At 46.2% G+C, this 18781-nt stretch overlaps 1 protein-coding gene across 3 annotated transcripts in view; it reads right to left on the bottom strand.

Annotated features, from left to right (window-relative positions):
• The window catches only part of MATN2 (matrilin 2), a 155336-nt gene that overhangs the window by 127936 nt on the left and 8619 nt on the right, over positions 1–18781 (bottom strand). For all 3 annotated transcript variants that reach the window (XM_033438230.2, XM_033438232.2, XM_033438233.2), the window contains exon 2: positions 12050–12191. In XM_033438230.2, coding sequence (XP_033294121.1) covers positions 12050–12191 — 142 coding nt within the window. The remainder of the gene's footprint in view (positions 1–12049; positions 12192–18781) is intronic.

Here is an 18781-nt window from a genome sequence, read left to right as displayed (position 1 = left end):
CGTGGTCTACCTATTCCTTTTCATTTTGGAGACAAATTCAAGTTTGATTGGAAGAGGGGAGTCAAGGAGCCTGCTACCTTCAGCGGCTGGGACAATCACACCCAGGACAGCCACAAGACACTGGCACCAGTGCATACGGGTGAATGGTACCGTGGGAGGAGGGGATGCTTCCCAAAGATATAAGGATCCTTCATCTTGCACCAGGCTTAGCACAGCGCCTGGAACATGGGGACTCTCTTAACATATTTATTCAATGAATGGATGGAGTAGACTGGAAGAAGGCCCAGTGTCAGGCCTGGGGAATTAAGAGCTGGAGATGGAAAGCAGCCTCTCACAGGCTTGGCCAGACCTGAGCCCCTTGGACAGGATTCCTCTGCAGTTTACTTCATGGTCCAACTTGACTGTAAAAGCCTCAGGGGCTCATCCTCCCAGGGTTTCTCATGGCCAAATGCCCCTCACTGCACCTACTCCATCGTGCCTTTCCAAAGGCCCCTCCTGGCTCTGAGCCCAAGCGGTCAGATGTTTACGTTCCTCCTGTTTCTCCCCCAGCCCCTTCCCCTGCACCAGCTCTTTGTACATCTGGCCGTCCAGCTTCCTCTTTGATGTTCTCGCTCACTGACTGCCTGCGGGCTTACGATAACTTCTCCCTCCTCCTCCTTTCTCAGCCCCACCATCCTGTGAACCGCCAAAATACACACACTGCCCTCCTTTCTCCTTTCATCTTTCCCTATAAATCAGCCTCCTCTGGATATACTGAAAGGAAGCTTGTCTGAGCTAGTGGTTTTAATTCCTGGCTTTTGAAAGATCTTACCCGGACTTGGTTTCACATCCTGGCTAGACTGCACTGGTTTCCCATCTGCAGCCCAAGGACATTGGCTGCCCAACCCCCTGGGCTTGTCCAATCTGCTTTAAAGACTCAGAAATGTGGTAAATTAATAAGTACCACACCACTGAAGTCTTTGAACATGCTTCCCTGGAGTACGTCAGTAACAGTTATACCACCCTGAAAGGGAAGATAAAGGGAACAGAAAGGAAAAAGAGGCTACTTAGGAACATGTCAGAGAAGACATACTGTCCTCCACAAACTGGGAAAGCAGGAAGCAAAGCAGCTTGTTACGGGCTGAACTGTGTCCCCAAAATTCATAAGTTGAAGCCTACTACCTCAGAACGTGACTGTATTTGGAGATAAGGTCTTTAAAGAGGTGATAAAGATTAAAAGAGATCATTAGGGTGGGCTCTAATCCAATATGACTGGCGTCCTTATAAGAAGAGGAAATGTGGACGCAGACAGATGCAGAGGGAAGCCCATGTGAGGACACAGGATGCGGGTGGCCATCTGCAAGCCCAGATGAGAGGCCTCACTGTAACTGCAGGACCCTATGGGGCCTTCCTGGGACAGACCCCTCCCCATATCCTCTGCTCTAGCTCCTCTCTGAAGTACCCAGATAATAGTATCTCATGCATATTTCCTGAGCTTTTCAGACACTAAAAACCACCACCCAAACAGAAAAACTTAACTACTTGATAATCATGAGCAAGTAGCCCCCAGACCTTCTGGCACCTAAGGATTGATAATGTTGACCACCCTGCTACCTCACCATCAACAAATAAGGGACGTGCGAATGAGCTGATCACATGCTCTGGGACGCCCCTCCTCACCTGCTCACCTGGCCTTTAAAAATGCTTTGCTGAAACCCTTCAGGGAGTTCGGGGATTTTTCTGGGCATGAGCTACCTGTTCTCCTTGCTCGGCTCTGCCATAAACCTTCCTCTGCTCCAGACTACGACGTTTTGGTGTTTGGCCTCACTGTGTCTCTGGCACACACACTTGCGTTCGGCAACATCACCAAGAATCCAGTCAGCTGGCACCTTGACCTGGGACTTCTGGCCTCCAGAATCACGGGAAAATAAATTTCTGTTGTTTAAGCCACCCAGTCTGTGCCACTTTGTTATGGCAGCCCTAATAAACTAATATACAACTCAAGTCTCCATGATATTTCCTCTCGAGAATACATGAAATGTTTATGGATTGATTATTCAGGCAACGTTTGAACTAACTCTCCTTGTATCGATAGTTTCAGTATCTAATAGACATTAAATATTTAGACATGAATTTTTAAAGTAAAGATGATTATTCTTTATAATCATTTCAAAAGAATATAAAATATCTTTTAATATTTTCTGTGGGGACTTGGAGAAAGATACAGAAAACATTTCATCAAATTTGCAAATGATTCAAACTTGCTAAGTTAAGGAGGAAAAATAAATGAGTTGAGAATGATGAACCTAAATGAAGAAGATAAAATTTAATACAAAGAATTTTAAGTATTCCACTTAAGTTTAAAAAAAATAGTTTGGTATATCAGGGGTCCCCAAACCCTGGTACCAGTCCATGGCCTGTTAGGAACTGGGCCACACAGCAGGAGGTGAGCAGCCAGTGGGTGAGCGAGCAAAGCTTCATCTGCCGCTCCCCGTTGCCCCCACCACTCCCCACCGCTCCCCATCACTCACATTACCGCCTGAACCATCCCCCACCCCCGTCAGTGGAAAAACTGTCTTCCACAAAACTGGTCCCCGGTGCCAAAAAGGTTGGGGACCGCTGTGCTATATGATACTAAGCCACCTGTAATAAAAGTTTAGTGACTTCTGTTGACTGCAAGCTCTACGTAAATTAACCAAAAAAGCTAAGGCAATATACCTGTAATCATTCTTTCACTCATTCGGTGAACATTGCCGGAAGTGAAACCCAGGTATTCAACAAATTATATGTTGCCATCACTAAAAATTTCGCAGTTTCTCCCTTGTTTAAAAAATGTTATTTCAAAGGCTCCTAAGGCAGATTTTTCTTGGAAACCAAATATTTAGCTTTTTTTTTTTTTAATAGAGGAGAAAGTCCTTATCTTTGAGTTCATTTCCTAATTCTCCAAGCGCCTCCCCAGAATCCTGGAATGTGATGGTTTGCAGATGAGAGCCTTACTTAACCCCCTGCACACAAGGCCTTCCATATCCCTGAAGCCTGAGGAGCCAGTTCATTTCCGGGGCTAATCCAGGGGCTACAAAGTTTCATATGGAAGAAACATCTGTCTCCTTAAAAGCACATCCCTCGTGGCTCAGTGGTTAAGAACCTGCCTGCCAATGCAGGGGACACGGGTTCGAGCCCCGGTCCGGGAAGATCCCACATGCCACAGAGCAACCAAGCCTGTATGTCACAACTACTGAGACTGCGCTCTAGAGCCCATGAGCCACAACTACTGAAGCTTGCGTGCCTAGAGCCCGTGCTCCACAACAGGAGAAGCCACAGCAATAAGAAGCCTGCGCACCACAACGAAGAGGAGTCCCCGCTCACTGCAACTAGAAAAAGCCTGTGCGCAGCAACGAAGACCCAAAACAGCCAAAAATAAATAAATAAATTTATTTATTAAAAAAAAGCACAGGTATTTGGGTCCGCGTCTCCTCTTTAAGGTCTTAACAAGTCAAACTCTGCCATAACACAGCCTTCAGAGAGCCCTTCATCTTCACTTTTTTTTTTCAAACTAAACATCCTCAGGTCTTTCAACTCTTTTCTGCATGCCCTGGCTTTAGAGACTTTTCCTCTTTGCCCATTTGTTGGTTCATTTTCTCCTTCTCTAGGAATTTACTGAGTGTCTGTCGTGCACCTGGCATGTTACTAGCATCACCAATACAACACAGACATCAACGCCAGCAATCAATCACTACCAAGGCTGACAAGTACTGGGCTGGGACAGACGGGCATGCTGCGGGGATGTGATGTGGGGTACCCCAACCTAGAAGATTAGGGCTGCTTCCACATAGACCCGAAAGATGAGTCCAATTCGCTTGGATGAAACAGAGGAGGTAGGATTGCCAGAAAGGGTTTGAGCAGAGGAAATGTTATGTTGGCTTCTCCAACCCCGCCTCTGCTGCTCAGTGGTTGCACGACCTTGTGCAAAACATTTAACCTCTCTAAGCCTCAGTTTCTTCATCTGTAAAATGGGGATAATAATATCATGAAGGGAAGGGTGAACTGCCTAGCACAGTGCCTGGCACATAGTAGATGTTTCCCCAAAACAGGCAGCCATCGTTACCACTGTTGTCATTATTAAAATCAGGTGGGGAAACCTGGGACACAATTGGCTCCAGAGGGGTAAGGCTGTATGCCTCGCCCCCCAAGAACAGCAGTCATCAAAGAGGAGAAAAGAACGGTGGCTATGTCACCCACCGAGGGGACGTCCTCCACCCCATCCCCCCACATATACACACTGCAGGTGCCAAACACAGGAGCAAGCTGAGGATCAAACATCCTGGAACTGAAGGAGGGAGTGAATGGAGAGGAAGCGATAATGGAAAGTTATGGAAAAGGAAGGGGATAAAGAGTTTACTAGAGAAGGGAAGGTGAGAGAGAGAATCTGTCAAAGAAAAAAGAATCAAGTTATACATTCATTGGGTAGGAAAGCTTTTAACTCTGTGGCTTGTTAGAAGTCAGATACTAATGCTTTTTGGAGTTTTCCCAGTATTAATCACAAGACTGGAATGAAGAATTCACTTCCTACAGTTTCTAAAAATTGAATGATAACAGAGACGTTAGTTTATAGCTAAAACAGAGAGCACATGCAGGGAGGGATGAGATGAGATGTACTTTCTGCATCTGGGCTGAGCAGCAGCCATGACAGTCCCTCCATCAGGTCCATAATTCCATCCCGACCGTATTACATAGGATGCATAGAGGGGGACTGATAAAAGGGAGGGGGGTGATTTTACTTCAAAGGGTTTATTTTATTTATTTATTGTTTTGCGGTACGCGGGCCTCTCACTGCTGCGGCCCCTCCCGTTGCGGAGCACAGGCTCCGGACGCGCAGGCTCAGCGGCCATGGCTCACGGGCCCAGCCGCTCCGCGGCATGTGGGATCCTCCCGGACCGGGGCACGAATCCGTGTCCCCTGAATCGGCAGGCGGACCCTCAACCACTGTGCTACCAGGGAAGCCCAAAAGGGGTTATTTTTTAAAAAGCCTTTGCTACAGGACTTCCCTAGTGGCACAGTGGTTAAGAATCTGCCTGTCACTGCAGGGGACACGGGTTCGATCCCTGGCCTGGGAAGATCCCACATGACGCAGAGCAACTAAACTCGTGCGCTACAACTACTGAAGCCCGCGCGCCGTGCTCCGCAACAAGAGAAGCCACCGCAATGAGAAGCCCGCGCACCGCAACGAAGAGTAGCCCCAGCTCGTCTCAACTAGAAAAAGCCCGTGTGCAGCAACGAAGACACAACGCAGCCAAAAATAAATAAATATAAAAAGCCTTTGCTATAGTTAAAACAATTCAATAAGCTCTACGCATCAACCTTCATTTTTATAATCAGTTCTAATGATAAAGACACACGCCAGCCACTGGATTCTTTAGATATGTGTTAATCACTGCGCTGTAAGAGGCTTGAGTCCCCCCCTCTTTGCTAACTCCCCTTAAGTAGAAAAATGTTAGCAGCTTATTTTTAAAGCCCAGAAAGGGTTGATTGACCTGGCTTACAGTTTGCTTATACCCTCCAGCTGCAATTTTCTAAGCAAATGGTTTTCATCCTGCATCTGGCTCGTGCCCCACAGCACCTCTTCCTAAGACCTTTTCCTCCTGCCCATCCCCACCCCACCTCCCAGATTTCTCTTCTGCGAAGGTTCTCAAACTGAGGTCTCCAGAAATGCAGTTTCTCAGGCCCCAACCCAGACTTACTGAATCAAACACTCCAGGCATGGGAACCAGTGGTCTGAGTGCAGCGAGCCCTTCAGGAGCTTCTGACACACAGTGAAGTTTGGGAACCACTGTTCAGTTTCCTGATCCTTAACCCCCCACCCCGCCCCCCGCCGCCGCCTCCTGCCTGATTCTGTTGCCCCACTCTCTCTGTCTCAAAGCTTCTCCCTCTCACCTGCAGAGAGGGAAAGAAAGCCAAAGATTGCATGGGGGGCGGGGGGGAGGGTTCACTACGGGAACCAGAGAAGGGACAACTGGAAGGCGGGAATCGGTGATGTCACCACGCCCCAGACGAGACCTGAAGGATCCCTGACTTCAGCCACCTCAGAGGAAAAGCGGCTTGCCCCGGGTCACTTGCTAAGAGGCTGAAACCATGCACAAGAGGATGAAATCAGCCACCTGTACGCCTCATCCTCTCAGGGGTCCAACACACGCGCGGAGCTTTCGCCGTGGGCGGGGCCAAAGCAGGGGCTCGAGGTCGGCGACCCCGGTGTTTCCCTTAGGAGCAGCCGCAGCTCCAAATACTGATGGGTATTTCCTGTTCTTCTCAAAACTCCTGGTCGGGGAGCCAGCTCGAGTGTGAGGTGCCTTTTTCTTTGCTCAAACACACATCTCCTGAGTCACGCATCCTCTCCTGGGGCGAGGGGCGGGGGCAGGGGCGGGAGGTCACCTTTTCATTCTAGGTTTTCGGAAGCCTTAACAAGTTTGCCAGATCGCTTTACTTCTCTTTGCCTTGGCTTCCTCGTCTGAAAATGAGATAAACCAATAACCACCTTGCAGTGGTTTTTTTTTTTACAGATCAAGTGAGCTAGCTTGTCCCTGCTCACAACAGGGGCTCAGTACCTTCAGAGGTGTCATGAGACATGAAAAACAGTCCCTTTCTTCAAGGGTGTACAATCCGGTACTAAAAACAAGGCAAGTACAAAAATAATCAGAATAGGAATCCTCGGGTATGTGCCGTTATTACCGCTCAGAATAAGGCAAAGAGGGTTGACACCTTGGTAGAGGACCTGCAGTGCATGTGGCCCATCCCGGGATGGGAGGGTCCTGCCTGGCTGGCAGCGGGAGAAGGTGGCATTTGGCCTGGCCCTGGCTGATAATAAGCCTTGGCCAAGGAAAGATACTCCAGGTAGAAGGAAGAGGGTGAACAAAGCCCTGGAAAGCTCAGGGAAGGAGACAAAAGTTGCATCCATGACAAAGTGGCTTCAGGGCATGTAAGACCGGTGGCCTCAATGGGTCTGTCCTTCCAGAAACCAGAAGCTCAGAGGGCTTCCGGCATCTGCTTTTCCTCCTTCACGGAGGGTGCCAACAAATGTCAATTAGGGGGATTGTTTCAGGATGTGGAAATTCATTTGCTGTCAGCCAATGCTTGAAAATGTTAATAATTATCAACCTAGGCGAAAACCTCCATTGGCAATCCAGAGCAGGACATTCTTAACGCTCATGCCAGCCAACCCCTTCAGCCACATTGCTAACTTAGGCGGTTTCAGCTCCTCATACAAAACACATTTTTGCATTTTTACCCATGTTTTGATGTCAGGTTTCACTAGAGATGTATGCAGAACTGAAAATAAATGCCTCCTAATGTACTGTGGTTTCCAAGGAACAGAATTTGGGGCTGTATACAGTGAGTTCTTAGATTAGCTTTATTAGCTTTATTTTTAAGTAGTAAATTAACTGCTATGCAGAAATTTCACTAAATCCTGTGACCTCTGCCCTCGCACACCTCTGGAATTTTTCCTAGCAGAGTGTGTGGGGGGAGGGAGTGTCAGCTCCCACCATCCCTTGAACACACTATGGGGTCACCCTCCTTTCAAATTTAATTTTTTTAATATTAAAAAAAAAAACATGAATTCTTCGTGAGTGCTATTGATCCAAAAGGGGAATCTATTATAGGGAGAGGAAGTAGAAATAAAATGAGATAGGCTGGTAAATTTAGAAAAGAAAGCACATGTCAACAAGACTTGGTAAAAGACAGATGAAACAGGGGGGCCAGTGGGCTGAAGCGCAGACAGTTTGAGTGTGTGCTCTCATTCCAGGAGTGAGGGGAGTCACCAGTACAGTGGGAGTTTGGGCAAGGAGGGTGAAGGTTTCCAAAAAGGCTGATATGCCCCCACTGGTTGCCCTGGCGACAGGTCCAGCCCCATATGACTGTGATATAGTAAAGAGAAAAATGTGCACAAGCAAAGCAGGCAGCAGTTAAGGATGGGAAGCAACAGGACTTCCAGTTAGCACCACCTTGAGGGGACCTTAGGGAAGAGTCTGGGAGGGGACGGGTGCCACTGATGCAGGATGGGTGCAGAGGGAAGAACCTGAAGGTTTCCATGAGCTTAGGCTCTGCGTACAGCACACCCTGCGGCTCCAACTCCACCAGCCGGCATAGTTGCCTTGAAGGGACTTTGAGTTGGAGAATGTGCTCACTGGTTTTCCTGGTGGCCTGGGACTGCAGGCTCTCCCTGCCCTTTGCCCCAGCCCTGGAAGGCTTAGGCAGTCCAGATGGCACAGTAGGGGGTAGAAAAGGAGTCAGCAGTGATCGCCACTGTTGTCAGCTGAGAGTCCTCCAGGGGCTCCCACCCCCGCAGCATGAAGCCCAGACTTTTCGTCGGAGCCCCTGAGGTCCTAAGTGAGCTGGTTCCCAACTCCTCTGGGCTTGTCCCCAGCTCAGACTACCTGCCTGACAGACAGGGTGCCCTGATGGCTTCACCAGGTCCCGCCTCCATGCTCCAGCCTCACCCCTCTCCTGCCAGCTCATCTCCCAGCTCCACGTGGCCTCAACTTTCCCTAGGAATGTTTCCCAAAACCAGCCATTTACAAAGTGTGGTTTGGGGACCCCCTTCACAGGGTCCATGAGATCAAAACTATTTTTGTAACAGTACTAATGCTTGCCTTTTATACTCTCTCTTACGTGTGAACATCGTTCGAAATGTTTATTGATGTGGTTTTAGATTCCACATTGCAGTTAACCTTTACGGAACTACCTTTTGTCAAGTTGTGGTGTCCTATCGGAGAATATCCATAATCACATGAAAAGGCTATTAAAAAACGTCTTCTTTTTCTGACTACATGTCTGTGTGAGGCCATAGTTTCTTCATGTAACCCAACCAAAACAATATTTCATGACAGACTGAATGGATGAGAAATGAGAATCCAGCTGTCTTTAATTAAGCCAGACACTGAACAGATTTGCAAAAATGTAAAATCCTGCCATTCTTCTCACAATTTCTTTATTTAGAAAATATTATTATACAAATATTTTTACTTACATTATGGTTAGGTTATGGGTTTATTATTGTTATTTTAAAATTAATTAATTTATAGGGGTTTTTTTGGTTTTTTTTTTTTGGCGGTACGCGGGCCTCTCACTGTCGTGGCCTCTCCCGTTGCGGAGCACAGGCTCCGGACGCGCAGGCTCAGCGGCCATGGCTCAACGGGGCCCAGCCGCTCCGTGGCATGTGGGATCCTCCCGGACTCGGGCACAAACCCGCGTCCCCTACATCGGCAGGCGGACTCTCAACCACTGCGCCACCAGGGAAGCCCCTAATTAATAGTTTTTAAAGTTCTCCATTTCAATTTCTGATCCAGTAAACCTCAGTAGACTTAACCCACAAAAATAAAAGCTCTTTGGTATCCTCAATAATTTTTGAGTGTACAAGGGTCCTGAGACCACCTTCTTATACTGAGCCTACAGCAGGCAGAGTAGAGCTGTTAACTTAGCTATGCCTCTACCCTTGCACACCGACTCCACCAAATTAATGACCTTTTTACATGTCTGTCTCCCCCACTGCACAAGTGCTTCCTGATGGTGGTTGTTCTTTAACCCCCTCATGTCTGGCACAAAGCAGAAAGTCCAGATGAATGAATGAAGTAGAAGGGAAGCCCACACATCACAGGCTACCGCCCGAGCAACGTGCAAACATTCACAGGAGGGCAGATAAATATCTGCATTATTTTTTTTTTAACTGGCTCAAGTTGTTACTGGGCCTCTGACTTGAATTTAGACATAAATATAAATATTTTTTTAAAAATCAGAAAATTCAAACGAAAAATTAACCTAAGAAACAATTCTGCTTCTACTCTGTTAAACTTTCAGAGACACCCCATGCAAGCAAGTAACTGGGGAAATACACCATGCAGTGGATATCACAAATACAGCCAAAATGATCTGCCACAAAAAAAGTGACCAGGGCAAGGACCACAACAAGCATAGCTTCTCCATCTCTGTTCGCTGTCAAAGGTAGACCAAAAGCAGATGGCGCTAGAGGATCCAGGCCAGAGTTGCGGTGTTGGCCTTTGGTTTCACTATTCTCACTCACTCACCATGTTCCCAAGTCAAGCAGCCCTCCAGCATGTCAGGGAGCGGCCACGCCATCCCCTGGCGGGCAGAGATGTGCCACATCCCATCCCCCTCTTTGTCCCTGACACATTCTCCTACAAAATGAGAAAAGGGGAGGGGGGGATACTGGACGTGGGATGGATGCCCTTAGCAAAACAGGATCTTTTACCTCCGAAGTATGTGTCGGAGGTGGGGAGAGAAGAGAGAGAGAGAGAGGCAGGGGGTGGGGACGGCATGGGGGCAGAGATATTTGACACCAAGAGGAGTATGCTTTTCTGGCTAAGAGTGTAGAGGCTCATTCCGAAAGCATCCCCATCAGAAACCCAACTGTGTAATCGCTGCTGCTGATCTAGGAATCAGGCGTTTCCAGTTCTCTCTCTCGCTCTCTCTCTCTCTCCCACACACATGCCTACACATCTCCACCACCTCTGTCTTTCTAGATAGATAGATGATAGATACATAGATAGATAGATGATAGATACATAGATAGATAGATGATAGATACATAGATAGATGACAGATAGATAGATATGTTTATCATATGATGGTATATGTTTATCATCTTGAAATTTGTTTTTAAAAAAACCCTTTAGGGCTTCCCTGGTGGCACAGTGGTTGAGAGTCCGCCTGCCAATGCAGGGGACACGGGTTCGTGCCCCGGTCCAGGAAGATCCCACATGCCGTGGAGCGGCTGGGCCCGTGAGCCATGACCGCTGAGCCTGCACGTCCAGAGCCTGTGCTCTGCAACGGGAGAGGCCACAACAGTGAGAGGCCCGCGTACCGCAGAAAAAAAAAACAAAAAAACAACCCTTTAATCAGCGTACTAAATATCCCCCAGTCCTTTCCACATTTGCAGAAGTCCTATGTTTATGTCACTATGGAAACAGATTCTCAAGAGACTAAAGACATGGAGGGCCCAGCATCATGGAGTCATTGTTTAGGTTAACACCGTAAAGATTCTGACCTCTCAAAACAGAGCTTTTGGCTCCTCTGGTCTCTGTCATTTCGGATGCTGAGGCGACCAGGCACTGGGCAGTTTTCTCAGTGGCCTTCACAGGGGGTGAGATTTTAGGGGGTACAGATATAAAACACAGTTTTGGAGAACAACTTCATGGAATGATGGTTGTGGTAAAGCTTTCATTCACTGCATGACTATAATTTACATATATTAATTATCTTGCTTTCTCCTCACAAAAATATTCCAAGATCAGCATTAACATTCCCATTTTACAGATGAGGAGACTGAACCTCGGAGAGGTCACGTTGCCTGAGTGTACACACTTGGTCAGTACCAGAGCCAGGTCTATGAACTCAGGTCTATGCCGAAACCGCCATCCTTCCACTGGCCAGCCTTCCTGTTAACCCCCCACATCCTAGGCTTTCCAGAGCCCATGTTTAGAACCAGGCCCATACATCTATATTCTGTGTGTTTTCAGGACCTTTCCTTCCTCTTGGAGAAAGAAAAGAATTCACCTGAAGAAAACACGTTCACTGGGTGAGCCTAACAGACCTCTAACATTTTCCATTTCTAATATCTTGATTCCACCTCTCTTGTGCCGGCTCCCACCTTCCCCAAACCCGCCTGCTCTACTTCTCATTCTGCCAGGCAGGGAAGCATTGTTAACACAGATTAGCCAGACAAATCCAATAAAAAATTCTCAGAACACCCTTGTCCAGGTAAGTCCAACCAGGGCTTTTCAGATAAAAACTCAGTGCCGTTGCTTATTGGAGACAAGTCATGAGCTTCGGATTAACTGAAAAGCTTTGCAATAGAAGAGGTTTAATTTCATTTGAAAACCCGTGTACAGCCACATTCTCAACTCAGGATGCACTCGTTGCCAATGAGATGCCCTCTCCCCCAGCACGCCCAACACGGGACCCAGGGCTGGGAGAGCTGCCCCGACGGACACCCATCCCCTGGTCTGGAGGTCCACCCTCGACCACCTCTTCCTACTTCTGTAGGTGGAGCCCCGTCACTCACCCAGGAGGGCCGTCTGAGGGTGGGTCCGAGCATGTCTCCCTCTGGAGATGGACCTGGAAGGAGGCCACTCCCTGGCCTCAGCGGGTAGGAGGAGGATCTGTCCGAGGATCAGCAGAAAGGAGCCCACCAGCATCTTTTCCATCTTCAAGAAGAGAAAGAGGGGCAAGGCTGTGACAAACACAATGGGAGAAGAGGGCGGGGCGAGGTTTCTGGGTCTCCCTGAATGCTAGGTGCTGCAGACTCACCCCCTGCCTTTCCCCAGATGAGACAGGCCACTTGTACTGAAAATTCCATTTGTGTGTATGACCCTCAGACCCACTGGTAGGTTCTTGGATACTCTGAGCAGGGCGTACATAGTTGAATTTTTTGTCACTGTAAGACTGAATGGAAAACTTGGGGGAAAAAACTCTACCCTGAAGTTTCTTTTCAATCAAGTTCATTATCAATTATTCATAGTCACATTCTATATCTTGGATTTGAAAAAGGAAAAACTACATCTGAGGATTCCAAGTAACAATATTTTCTTAGTCTAATAATAGTGGATGCTACAAATTAATATATATGTTTCCCAAGGAATACATATACAGTTGCATAAGATAGCATGACTTAGCCTCCTAGCCTCCCTGCCTTCCACACACATCTATTAAGAGGGAACGTGGTGCAGTATTTTTAAGGGCTTGGACCCTGGCACCAGACCGCCTGGCTTTGAAGTGTCCTGGCTCTGACACTTGCTAACTGTGTGTGACCTTGGGCAATCTGCTTAACCTCCTCATGCCATGTGGGAATATGGTTAATTGGGTGACTTAATCCACGTAATGAAAGCATTCAGGGTAGTGTCTGGCACACATGGGGAGGCAAGGACAAGCAAACAAGCAACAGCGTTAGGGGACCAGAGAAGAATAGGATCAAACGCAACGTTGAGCACAAAGCTCTCGGATGCAGAAAGGATTTTGACTCTTGAGTTGAGTTTCAGATATCCACAGGGGTGAGGGAGTTTCAACCAGAGTAGCACACTCTTGACCAGACTTTACCCGTTTTCTGTACTGGTCCTGGAGAGTAGCTGGTGTGAAGGCTCTGGAGGAAAGATTCTGAGCAGGGAAGCGACATGGTCAGATCCAGGGTTTCCCAGGATGGCCAATCTCAGTGTTTCACATGGGATGAGAAAGGTACTTTCCACATGGTGAATGATGTTGCCTATTCTGCCTGGCAAACCCTCGTGGAGAAGGCAATATCCTGGGACTAGGTTTAAACATATTTTTCTTCTAGTTTCTGTCATTATAGTGGGTGTCATAGCAATTTATTAATTTATACAGATTAGTGAGGAGGAGGGAATATTTAAGGAGGAACAACATTTAAGGAAGATCATCTGCTGTAAAGTCTTTACTAAATCCTCATCCTGTGCTTGGCAATTTCACCCAGTTGATTTCATTCAATCTTCAGACCTATCTCGCATAAATCAGAATTATTATTTCTGCTTTTTAGAGATGGGGAAACTGAGGCCCAGAGAAGTTTAGTAACTTGACCTAGGTCACCCAGCTAAAGTAAGTAGCAAAGTAAGGATTCAAACCCAGGGTAAGAGGCTAATTTGCCAATTCACCGATGAGAGAAAACTTGATTAGCTGCAAGTCCCCGTAAGGCAATTCATGAAAGGCCATAGCTGTTTCACCACCAGACATGGAAACAGGGCAGGGCAGGGGCAGGGACCACTTCCTAAAACATGAAAAAGTAAATACTCAATAATTCAGTGAACTGTTTGCTCAGCAAACTGCTTTCAGGAATTGACCTGTAGATGAACCCAGGTATGTCGACCTTCAAAGTCCACAGTTTTTCACACTTGCTGTGTTGAGCTAGCTCACTTTTCACTATGCATTAAAATTCTATTAAAAATAGCAGATGTTTATTCAGCACTTACTATGTGCCAGGCACTGGGCCAAGTGCTTTAAATTTATTAAGTCATTTAATTCTTACAGGAACTAGAGAAGTTCAATAATTTGCCCAAGGGTATGCAGCTGATAAAGGGGTGAAGCTCCAGAGCATTGCTAGTTCATTACAGATAACTACTGCCCACCCCTTATGAACAAATTAAACTCTTTACTAATTGGACTGTTCCCTATTCATAGCTTAATCTGTGAGATTCCTTTCTAGAAAAGGAAGAAAAAAGATTTTCCCTCTTTCTCTGATCTTAAACCTACTGTTTACTGTCAAGTTTCCTTGGTATTTATCACATTTTATGTGACATTCTAAGTGTGTTATGTCATTTATATGTGATTTATTATCTTAATGATGTTCTCCTTCCTCCCATCTGAGCAAATACAAAGTCCGCGTTTCTTTCTTTTAAAATGTATACAACATGCTCTGAAGGCGCACGTCCATCCTGACACATCTGCAATTAAATCCAAACATTTAGAGCACGATGTGGTGGATACTTATCATTTTCAAAAAACAAATACCACTTCATGTGGCTTGGGTTTACTGTGGATTTCAAGAAGTGTTTGCATTTTCAAGTTACCATGGCCAACCAAAAGGCCCTGAAGATAGATGAGGGATAGGGAGTTAAAAAATAAACAGAAATAAACACTTCTAGCTGTCTAACCCTGAGAAGGTTACTTTCCCTCTCTCTGCCTCAGTTTCCTCATCTTTAAACTGGGGATAATGAAGAAACCTGGTCGTTGCATGAATTATATCAGCTCAGATATATGTAAAGCACATAGAACACTGCCTGGCACATAGTAAGTGCTCAAGAAGCAATAGCTACTTATTATTATTATCATCATTATGCAATCAAACCAATTAATATAAAGTACACACTGCTAATTTTTGTCATATTGAGCCATTTAATGTACCTTATATTAACTTTGATGCTTACTTATGACTACTCTACTAAAACAATGACACACAAATCCATAATTTGAAAATACATGTTAGTATCTAAAAGTATTTAAAACTCTCTTTTTCAGAATGAAATAATGCCACTTGCAGCAACATGGATGGACCTAGAGATTATCATACTAAGTAAGCCAGAAAGAGAAAGACAAATACCATATGATACCACTTATATGCGGAATTTAAGATATGACACAAATGAACTTATCTACAAAACAGAAACATACTCACAGACATAGAGAATAGACTTGTGGTTACCGAGGGAGAGGAGGGATGGATTGGGAGTTTGGAATTAGCAGATGTAAACTATTATATATAGAATGGATAAACAACAAGGTCCTACTATAGCACGGGAACTATATACAATATCCTGTGATAAACCATAATGGAAAAGAATATGAAAAAGAATGTATGTATATGTATAACTGAATCACTTTGTGTACAGTATAAATTAACACAACATTGTAAATCAACTGTACTTCAATAAAATATTTCTCTTAAATGTTCTTTTTTTTTCTTTTTTTTTTTCTTTTTTTAATTTTTTTTATGTTTGCGGTATGCGGGCCTCTCACTGTTGTGGCCTCTCCCATTGCGGAGCACAGGCTCCGGACGCGCAGGCTCAGCGTCCATGGCTCACGGGCCCTGCCGCTCCGCGGCATGTGGGATCTTCCCAGACTGCGGCACGAACCCGTGTCCCCTGCATCAGCAGGCGGACTCTCAACCACTGCGCCACCAGGGAAGCCCAAATGTTCTTTTTTCAAAATGCAATGGCACAGCAAGTCACAGTCTGGTAGAAAAGATTTACAAAACATTATCTGATATATCATTTATCTCCAGACATAAGCTCTTATAACTCAACACAAAGACAAACAACCTACTTGAAAATGTGCAAAATATTTGAACACTCATATTGCCAAAGAAGACATTCAGATAACAAATAAACGTATGCGAAGATGTTCAACATTCTTAGTCATTAGAAAAATGCAAATTAAAAATCACAATGGGGCTTCCCTGGTGGCGCAGTGGTTGAGAGTCCGCCTGCCGATGCAGGGGACACGGGTTCGTGCCCCAGTCCGGGAAGATCCCACCTGCCGTGGAGCGGCTGGGCCCGTGAGCCATGGCCGCTGAGCCTGCGCGTCCGGAGCCTGTGCTCCGCAACGGGAGAGGCCACAACAGTGAGAGGCCAGCGTACCACAAAAAAAAAAAAAAAAAATCACAATGACATTCCATGACAAATCCACTAGAATAACAAAAATTAAAAAGACTGATATAACCAAGTGTTGGCGAAGATGTGGAAAACTGGAATCCTAATACATTGCTGGTAAGAATGCAAAATGGTGTAGCCACTTAGGGAAACAATTTAGCAGTTTCTCATTCAGTTAAACATACACTTCCCAAATGAGACAGCACAGGGTGACCAACTGGTCTGGTTTGCCTAGAATTGCCTATGTTTTTGCACTGAAAGTTCTTCATCCCAGAAAACTCAGTCCTGGGCAAACTGGGCAAACCAGCAACCTAGATATTTACCCAGAAGATATAAAAACACACCCACACAAAGACTTATACTCAGATGCTCATAGAAGCTTTCTTTGTAAAAGGTGAAAACTGGGACCAATGCAAATGTCCATATATTAACCGACAGATAAATAAATTGTGGTACATCCATACAATGGACTACTACTCAGCAGTTAAAGGAATGATGTAATGGGTGAATCTCAAAATAATTAGGCTGAGTGAAAGCTGCCAGACACAAAAAGAATACATACTGAACAATTCTATTTATATGACATTCAACAAAGGGCAAAACTCTGTGACAGAAAGATCAATGGTTCCAGGGAGTGGGATGGGAAAAGAGGGTCAGCTACAAAGGGGCGGGAGGGAAATTTCAGGGGTGGCAGAAATGTTCACATCATGATTATGGTGGAGGTTACATGGCTCTATACATTTGTCAGAACCCATCAAATTATACACTTAAAAGTGATGAATTTGATTGTTTTAAGTTGGACTTCTAAAAAGCTGTTTAATAGAAACTAAAAGAATGGGGAAAAGGACACTGTATACAAGTCAACATAAAACCAGCATGGCAATATTCATATCAGACAAGACAGGCTTTTTAAAAAAAAATGCAATGGCAGCGAAACAAGAAAAAATAAGTCAGTACACGTAGCGCACATTAATCACTGTTTCTCAGGGAGGCATTTACAGCTGCTAGCATTTGAAGAACAGGAGCCAGATCCAGTTCCAACTGGAAAACAAAATGATGTTTGAGAAACAGTTCCTTTCACACATGGGCATATGAGAAGCATTGTTGTGCTGAGAAATAGAGGTTAATTCAATCAGAACAGATTCCATGAAGCATTTGGGGGCATGGAAAGAATATTTTTTAAAACAATTAAACAGCTTTGACTTTTGTTCTAGCAATTTTTCTCCTCTCCATGAGACAATGAGTCTTTTCATTTAGCTTCACCAAGAGGGTGGGGCAGAGAGAGAGGAGGGGATTGTTCTAAGCATCGCTGTTTCAAGTAAATCGACAGATGGCGTAGCATCCCATCAGAGCCAGCACTACGTGCCGTGGGCCTTGAGAGGAGAGGCCTGGCTCTGTCACAACACGCTGCGACCTCGGTTAGGTGATTTAACTCTCTGGGCTTTAACGAGTCAGCCACGAAATGAAAGGCGTGGTCTGGAAGCAGCGTTCCTCAGCCTAAACCAGACCACAGGCCCAGGACAGGGGCCCAGGACAGGACAACGCTGCTCCCCTGAGGAAGATGGGCATGACACCCTCTTCCTGCCCCCGCACAAGAAGACAAAGGAGCTAAAGCACTAATATTTTCTAAGTGCCTACTATGGGCCAGGCAGTGAGCTGGGCGCTTGTATATTGTTATCTCATTTGGTCCTACAGTCATTCTGTGAGGTGGACGAGGTCCCAATTTCATGGGAGGAACACCGGCGGCCGCAGATAGAAAGACACTCTCCAAGGTCTCAGAGCTAGTTAAGTGACAAAGCCAAGATTCTACCCCCGCCACCTCTCAGGCAGCCAGCCTACTTGCTAAAAAAGAGATTTTGAGTCCCCTCTCCAATTCTGAAAGTTCTTAGACATCATATTTAAGAGTTTTGTCCCTCAAAGGCCACTCCATTGGCACACCAAGTGTGCATACTAACTACTCTGTGTTCAGTGAGAACCAGTCACACAGGGCTGGGGCCGCAGCAGCCCCAGAGGCCTTCCTTCCCGTCTCCCACCTCAGACCAGAATCCCCAGCTCCCACAGGGCCGGCAAATGGAGCCCAACCTCCATTTAGATGTTGACATTTAGATATTGACCTGACATTGGCTTTCTGTGACTTTCACCCAGTGGTCAAGGCCTGCTTACCCGCCCAGCCTTTCCAGGTACAGACTCAAGTCCTTTCATGGTCAAGGTAACTCCATCTGCTCCAGTACCCGGACTGGAAACTCGGCCTCAGCTTCCATGTGTCCTTTGCGTCACCATCACATTCATGGGTGGACAAGCCCTGGCTTTCCCGCCCCTGCTCCAGCCCTCCTGACGGTTCCTGCCACTGCAGCAATGCTCCAGTCTATTTCTCACCCAGACTTCTCCAGAAGCTTTGGAACTGCTCTTCCTGCCTTGGGTCCTGCCCCTTCCGTGCTCAGAACCCACCTATGGCCTTACTACGTAACATTCATGTTCAAGGCCCTCCATGACAGACCACTGCCCGCCCTACAACCATGGCAGTCCCACGTGCACCCCAGCCCCTCTACCGGTGCCAAAAGAATTCAGATTCTTGTCCTAGCTGGGTGCCTCCATCCATGCTGGTCCCTTGGCCTGGTCTACCTTCTGTATTATTCAAAAACGCA

Source organism: Orcinus orca, chromosome 17 (assembly GCF_937001465.1).
Source record: "Orcinus orca chromosome 17, mOrcOrc1.1, whole genome shotgun sequence".
NCBI lineage: Eukaryota > Metazoa > Chordata > Mammalia > Artiodactyla > Delphinidae > Orcinus > Orcinus orca.
The sequence above is the reverse complement of the archived record's forward strand: the minus strand, read 5'-3'. Positions and strand labels throughout refer to the sequence as shown.